We start from the raw sequence: 8,526 nt of genomic DNA on the forward strand, positions 1-8,526 counted from the left end.
ATTTTCATCTTTGTAAGCGCATAAGACAGTGCAAATTATTTCTGTGACAGTCTTTTGAAGTGTGTAAAGCTCCATTTTATCCCATACATAGTAAAAATATTGGGGGGATGATACAATGGACCATTCCCCCCCCCCCCCCCCCCCGGAGGCGTTTATTTTTGTGTTGTGTTTTTTTTTTTTTTTTTCTTTTTTTTTTTTTTTTTTTTTTTTTTTTTTCCCCCCCAAAGGGGGGGGGGGGGGTGTGGGGGGGGGGGGGCTATTTCGTCCGCTCCAAGTTTTTTTCCTATTCTTCCTTTTCCTGTTATTATTATTTTATTGATAATATACTAAAAATGAATAAACACCACCTTCTTTAACATGGTGTACATTGTATACTCGATTTAACACAAGTCAGTCTCCCATAGATATTTAAAGCCGAAGTTAGCTGGTCTCAGCTTATCTGGAGGCCATAGATAAATTTCCCGTCGATTTATATTCAGGCGGTACTGGGGAGGGACAGCGTAATTTCCTGTTCCACAAAACAAGACATCCATTCGTAGAAACCTTTGCGAAAAATACTTAGAATAGGCTCTTTTCATAAAGGCTTCTACGAATGGATTTCTTGAAAATGGATGTCTTGAAAATTTAACATAGACTAAGGTACACCTGCTCAAAAATTTGCTTGAAAAATCTCATGGATAAAATAAAAAGCCCTTGGGAAGAAGCAGAACCGAATGGATATTGTTGATAACAGCAACTTAAATCACTTAGTCTCCGGGAAACTTTAAAAGTACTTGTAGTTCACAAAAATTGTTGAAATTTAATGGCTGATAAATCATGATGGGTTCACTGTCCGGAGGTACTTGCACAAAAAAGTACAATATCATAAATTAAATAATTAATAAAACACCAGCAGCGTTTTAGGACAAAAGAAATAATTTATTTCGCAAGCTTTCATGAAGCTTGTTTGTCCTTGTTTCAAAAAGTAGTGGCACTATTAGTGCTGGAATTGTGCGATCGCGGGACAATGGCCGCAGCAACTGCGCATGGCCTCAGTAAGCATTACAAATTTTAATTATTGATTTTTTTTGCTCGCTCCAGATAATAATAATAATAATAATAATAATAATAATATTAATAATAATAACAATATCAATAACAATCACAGAGACACTTGAATCACCCATGGGTACTTTTATCAAGGCAGTGCAATAATACATAATAAAAAAAAACAAAATTGTTGAAAACAAAATTAATTAAAGAAAACAACAAATCACAGAATCTTATTCCACCAGTGAAACTATCCCCATCCGGACACCAACCAATAATGGGGAAAAGGGATTGCATTCAAATTTAAGTCTGAGAGTGCCATAATCATAAATGTTCCTACCTCGGCACCAACCATGGTGGGGCTGAGGTAGGCTTTAACTCCTGACCCCTCTATTTCAAATTCTCTGATCTGCCACTGCAGTTGTTTAATATTTCTTAATTAGTTTAGAACACTGCAATTGTGACCAAATATACCCCTCTTAAAGTGGTTACGAATCCAATTATCATTAGTATTTATTACTAGCCTAAGCTTTAAGAGTGGAGGTGTAAAAGAAGCACTTCTTACGTTGAATTTTTTGAGGAATTATGTAGGTAATTCCCCTATCACATCAAAGGGCCCAGCAATTAATCTTGCACTGGGGCCCTTTTCGCACCTACTGTAGCTACGCTGCTGACATTTGGTGCTGAGGCATTATCAAGACTAGACTTTTTTCTCATTCTGGACAGCGCCACCAACGAAAAAGTTAATTTAGAGTCAGAATAATCCGAAAAAAAGAAACCGAGTATGGGACGCTAATTAAATTGGGTATGGTGCGCACTAAGTGCAATAAAGAGTGAGTAACCCAAAATTAGGGCCTGGAGCCCAGGCTATATCAAGATATGTTTCTAGCATTTTCTTTTAATTATTTTCAAATGTTCCAAAATCTTGTTTTGTGTAGTATTTGAAGTGTTATTTGTTGGGATGGTATTTTTTGTATGCTTTCTGTTAAAATATGATTATGAATTGTTAGTCTGTATAAAACAGTAATGTATTTTTGACTTTTTCTGTATGGTGATAAATTGCTCTTGGTATGGTAAGAAATGTACATGTAGATAAATATGTATAATGCTGTAAATAAAAACCCACTGTATACAGTAAATTTGAAACCGTGACAGAAAAGTAACTGTAATCATTAATACCCATGTTGGCTGTTGGTATGGTAATAAATAAGATGAAATAAATAATAAATATGTCAGTTATTAATATTATTGTAATTTACCCTATTAGTAGAATTGTAATTTTAGACTAATAAGGCTTTCTATAAATGTTTAAGTTGTTGTTATACTGCTGTGACCAATCTTACCAATTTGTTATTGTTTTATTGTTTTATGAAATAAAAGATCAGAAATATTAAACCTATACAAAAATATATGAAATACTGTACAGGTATAAAAAAACAAAAAAACTACTACAGAATATAGTAGAACTTCTCCTTTTGGATACCCCTATTAAGGAACACCTCCATCAGGGTGCACTTTTTAATTGTGAAGTGAGGGAAATGTATCTTTTAACACTGTAACCAACCCCTATACAGGAGACACCCTATAATTGAGGGGACACATTTAAGGTGTCCCCTTAATATGTATTCTACTGTATACAGGAAATATACTGTATACAAAACCATGATGGAAAAGTACCAGTTTGGGCTGCAGTCACATTATTGGTAACATACATTCGTTTTATAATTCATCATTATTTTTGCAGGGAAATAAAAAATACTGCTACGGGAATTGACATAAATGTTCCAACAGTGAAGGAGAAGGTGGGACGATTACTGACTGATGAGGAATTCCAAGTTATTGTTATCACCAATAATCCAGTTTTTAAACAAGAATCTGCCAAGTCGACAGACTGTGTTCAATTCATGGTGAGTTGTTCTCTAAGAATTTTGCAGTAGATTATCGGCTAAAGCCCGCCACGCATAGCAATTTGGCTCAGCTCCTTGCCTCACAAGGTAGTTTTCTCAGCTTTATTCTTTTTTTATTTTATTTTGAGGAGTCTTGGTTGAGCAGTTAAGGCAGGAGCGCTGCAACCTACAGCCATAATATGGGTACTAATTCAAACGGCATGCTCACCTATGGTTCTGAAGATGGAACAAGTCTTTTCGGATAAGGACTATAAACCGTAGGCCCAGTGTATGAACACTATAAAGAACCCATACGTCTTTTGAGACAGGTGGGGTCATTCCAATGTATTGGTCGATACAGTTATCTGTCACTTGTGGACTATTGAGAGTAGCTGGTACCTGTCTACTGGGTAGATCAGGCACGAGCTAGAGACCCTTAAGGGAGAAGAAAGTTACTGTATGATGTAGTCCACACTTCGAGCGTACTGATCTTCATGTATTACTCTATGCAAGTGCTGTAATGTATACCTCTGCCAAGGAGCTGTCTGTCTGCCTGTTAGCAAGATTATGGAAAAACTGATGAATGAATCTTTAAAATTTAGTGAAATGATACATGATAATAAAGACCCCTTTCAATTTTTGAAAGAAAAGGGTAAAGGTCAGGGTCAACGAAATTTGGTTTTATATCTTCTAGCATAAAAGATAATAATGGAATTGTCCTCCTTTGTATTCAGGCAAAAATTGTGTCTGAATACGACAGGCGATACCACTATTCTCTTGAGGGTATGCCCAGTCAGCAATTATACACAGCCCATATTGTACCAGTACTGTATTCAGGCACAGGGCAGAGAGAAGCAATTTCAAAAAAGTGCCTTGCTCAAGGACACAAGCTAGATGCATAGTGAGGGAAACCTAGTTGGGAAACCAAATTGTTCCTGCTGCACCAAACCACTCATTGTCATTGTTTATGAATACTGTACCTCTTTCTATACAAGCCCACCTAAGAGCAGTTTCCCATGGAATCGAGCATAAGTACAAAAATAGTATAGGGTGTATTTCAATATATTTTATAGAATTCATTTAGTAATCTAAATTTCAGCAAAGAACTAGCTCCATCTTCTTTATATTGGAGAAAGTTGGAATCCTAGTTTTTAATATTCTTTAACTACTGTACACGAATAATTATGAAGTCAGTTTTCATTGGCCAAATGAATTCTACGCAAGGATCCCAGTTTTACAGAAGTTGCGAAGATTGGTAAGTCCTCCTGCACTTCTGTGAACAAGCAATAATCTCCCAAAAAATGACCAAAGTTTCGAAAAGTTTTTACTACTGTTTCATTAATTGTGTCCCGAAAGTCAGTGCCAAAGTGTATACCATGAAAAGAAAAGTATAATTAGATGTGTTAAGAAAGCTCATTTAAATAGATCTCCTGGATTCTTCTAAATTGGGACCCCTGTCTATGTGTTTTATTTGTTGCATTCTTGCACATCACTCTTGCAATCCTTGAATGTGAATTCTTCTAACTTGGAACCCCTGTCTACATGTCTTGATTTGTTGCATTCTTGCACATCATTCTTGCAAATGCACATAGCTCCCATGAGAGCTTTCACATCTAATTGGTCAGTCACCTGTCTCTTTAAAGGGCAAGCACTTTTAGATTTTCGTTTTGATGTAAGGAATATCAACATATTTTGCTCACTGTCACACATGGCAAAATGTGCAGTGAAATATGACTTGGACATGGGCTGAGCTGTTGAGCAAGCTCTCGTTAAAAAGTGCAGATGCAATTCAAATTTGGCCTTTTGAAGTATAAAGGCATTTGTTGCTTATTGCCCCTTGTGGTAAAATTTGCGCTTTAAGATAACATGGACATTTGCAGATTTTGCTAACTGTACTTGTAGCATTCAAGGCTGTTGTGATCATAAAGCTGAATTCACTTTAAGTAGGGCAGGTAACAAAGAATAAATTCAGCCAGTGGTTTTTACATTCCTCTATAATATCCTGGTTGTGAAAAAAAAACCAGTTTAATTGATTTATTTTTGGATGTTTAATGTTTTACTGTACTGGCAAAGTTTCTCAGGATTTTACTTTTTTTAGACCCAATAAAAAAGTTATTGCCTGAATGTCTTCTATGGTATTAGAAAAACAAAATTGACATTTCCCTCCCCCCACCCATCATTTTTTAGTAAATAGTAGAAATTGTAGACTAAGTATTTTATTTTGAATATCAATGCACCTGCCAACAACCTAAGGGTGATTTGGTTTTAGCAAAATAAAAAGCCTCCCTCCCTCTCTCATCACTTTTCCAGCCTAGACGCAGGGTTCCCGGAATGCCGCCCTCAGCGGCGAGTGCGAAGCAACTCAGAGTCAGAAGTGGAACGTGAATTTCGATTTGGTTTTGTAGTCAGATTTTCGAGAAAAACTTCAGCTACCCGTATTTCTCGACTGAGACGTCAATGGGAGCTGTAATTTGTATGGCAAGTAGATGGTGCTACCCTTAATTTGTATTAAGGGAATTTACGCCCACAAACCTTGTAGTTATTAATATTTTGGTTATAATAGAAAATTTTTATTTTTTGGTGACGTCACATTCACGCTAAAGTTAGCATGCATACGTCATAAGCTAGATTACGTCACCTTTTCCTGGTAAAGCAAACTTTCCCGGCGTGCTTTTTTCATGGATAAACAAACACCACTGCTTTGCACATGAGTACCTTGTCTAGCTATGGCTACACGAGACGCATAGTTAGCATATAATACTTAAACAAGGTACGTCTGCAACTGAATTATTTTTTCTTATTTTAATTTATTTCTTTCGAAAGTGTACTTTCTATCACATAAAATTGCACTGTCTACTTAGGCCTAGTCATATTATGCTTCATCGTCCCCTGCTATACACAGTACATCAGTAGGCTAACCCCCACCCCCACGCTACAGTACAGACGTTTGCTAGGCAACAGAACGTGATTGCACCTTTCTTACCAGGTGTTCATGTAAATTTGCATAGGCCTATTGTTAGCTAACCAGCTGAGTGTATTCCTTTGTGAAAATGAATACCGCGGGCCGCCGCGTACTCATTTTCACAAAGCAATTGCATCCCCTCTTGAAAAGAGGGAACTTCGTAATAGTTGTCACCATATCTTCGCTCATTAATCACCGTAATTTAGCTTACATTTATTCTTGGAGGGAGCACTTAAAATGTACAATAATCATTTTACTACCCGACAAACCCGAACTTTATTCATGCATTACATAAATAGTTTCATCTTGTTGTACTCCAACATCACTGGCGCATGGTAACAACCAACTGGCAGACCATTTCCAGTCACACATTACCCTCCATAACGCAATACCCCTTGTTCCGTGTCATCTGGATAGGGTCATAAAGTAATTTTTTATTAGCTCCCCAAAGGAGCGAAACTCCAGGAAGGCTATTGTTTTGACCTATCCTCTTCTTCATGTTCTTGTTGTTGTTGTGCATGTCACTGTTGTTGGTAATTTGTTTGTTACCACGATAACTAAAGTCTGATTGGTTTCAAACTCAATGGCAGAATGTGAGGGGGTATTAAGAAGATGGAGCCTATTGTTTTTGGTATGTGTGATTATGTTAATTTCTCATTTGCATAAATAATATTTCACTAATCAGGTAATTTAGGTTGGTTACCATGATAACTAAAGTTTGGTAAGTCCTGTTGGTTTTTAAACTTGGCAGAATGCAAGATGGTAATAAGGAGACGGAGCCTATTATTAGGTATGTGTGTGAATATGTTAATTGCTCATTTGCATAATTAATATTTCACTAATTAGAAAATTAACACTACATGCTATCATAATTCCCAAAGAAAATTTCTAATTATATATAGTTGAAATTGTAATATTTTTTCATGTTGTTGTCGTTGTTGCTGTTGGTGTAAATTGTTTGTTACCACACAATGACGAAAGTTTGGTACCGTAAGTCTGATCGTTTTCGAACTCCTACTTATTAATCATGTGGAGGCTATGCATTTACTGCGCAGCGTAAAAGGAGCATTTCTAGATGGGGCTTAACTTTCCATTATGCCTCTTGTCTTTAATTTTTAAAATTTGTTTGCAATTTAATTATATCATTTGTATTAATTACGGTAGTTGAATTTCTGTTCTATAAGTAGTGGGATTCTCTCTGTTGAATTAAAATTTTTTTAAATAATTTAAGAAAATATATAAAAATATATAAAAAATTTGGTAAGTATTTGTTGTAAGAAAGATTGCATTAATTATAATTTAATAATAATAATAATAGGAGTTTATGAACCTTTTTAACCTAGGGATTCAAGGTGCTGAAGAATGTGTTAGTGAAAGTTAGGGCGATGGGAAATGGTAAAGAGTAAAGTAATTTAAAACATAGTCAGCTAACTGAACTCCTCGCACATTCATTTTCTCTGCCTCACCGAACACATATGGTATGAATCATGTCTAGTGCTTCTTTTATTTGCTTTCAATGTGTCTACTTGGTAAAAGTGAGAAAGCCGTAGCTGTTTCCCATCAACCATCTTGGATTTGCCATTTCGGAGTAAAAAAAAAAAAAAGAAAAAAAGAATGCCCTCATTCTGCTTTTTCAAACTTTTTGTTTTTACTTGGCCTTCAGTGTTTGCAGGCATTAGCATTTTTTGTAATTCTCCTTGTTAACCACAATGGTTTATCCAGTATGGAATGATTAATTGTAGTATATTAAGAGCTTGTAAATAGATAATACCATAGGCTTAAAAGAGAAAATTATGATCAAACAACATTTATATAGAACGTCTGTTAAGGAAGCAATGTCCTTGACTATGTTTAAAGGGCCACCGAAAAAAGCATTTTTACTATTTAATGTGTGTAATAGCATGCTGAGACATTATTATAGGGTGCTATATTGAAAGTAACTTATACTATTATTATTTAATTAACACGCAACACATACAATTTTTTAATTTTTAATGTTTGTCTTATGTGTGGATAGTCTGTAACATAAATTTACTACTACTATTCTAACTGTTAATATAATCGAATGAATGCAATTTTAAATGCAGGGAAATAAGATTGTAATTTAAAAGCACATAAAATTGTATTATTAGTTCCTTTGTGACCTTTGTATACATTGTGCTCAGAGGTACTGGTGGACATGTAATTGTGTGGGAAATGTTTTTTCGGTTAGATAGAAAATGTAAGCTGTACGTGATAAAACATACACCCCCTACCACCAGTTTCGAGTCGTTTTTTTAGGAAAAATTTTGATTTGCTCATGCGTCGCGATAACGTCAGTAGTAGGCATTACATAGACATAGATTACATATGTTCAAACTAATTACAAGTTTTTCAAATCGCTATGTTTACTCAATATGTGCTATTCAAATATGAGTATGAATTAAATGTAATAGCCTACGAAATTAGGACAAAAACCCATACAAGTCGGCAGTTCTTTCTTTCGCAACGCTAGCCAACTTTTTTATAGCTAGGCCTACAGTAGGCAGGCTGCAGTGCCGGATTAACCATTAGGCAAATAAGGCACAAGACTTGTGGGCCCGGTGAAAATGATGGGCCATCAAAAGTTGGACTGCAATATTATTTACACTCTATTTTCCGGTATTATTA

At 35.6% G+C, this 8,526-nt stretch overlaps 1 protein-coding gene across 5 annotated transcripts in view; it reads left to right on the forward strand.

Annotated features, from left to right (window-relative positions):
* Positions 1–8,526, forward strand: part of LOC117106020 (HCLS1-binding protein 3-like) — a 29,334-nt gene that overhangs the window by 10,388 nt on the left and 10,420 nt on the right. For all 5 annotated transcript variants that reach the window (XR_004444979.1, XM_033247340.1, XM_033247342.1 and 2 more), the window contains exon 2: positions 2,774–2,936. Coding sequence is in view for 4 of the 5 variants with exons in the window: in XM_033247340.1 (XP_033103231.1) it covers positions 2,774–2,936 (163 nt within the window). In the remaining variant the exon portion in view is untranslated. The remainder of the gene's footprint in view (positions 1–2,773; positions 2,937–8,526) is intronic.

The sequence above is a fragment of the Anneissia japonica genome, unplaced genomic scaffold (genome assembly GCF_011630105.1).
Source record: "Anneissia japonica isolate Jap-2015-1 unplaced genomic scaffold, ASM1163010v1 scaffold284860_len1800451_cov186, whole genome shotgun sequence".
Lineage (NCBI taxonomy): Eukaryota > Metazoa > Echinodermata > Crinoidea > Comatulida > Comatulidae > Anneissia > Anneissia japonica.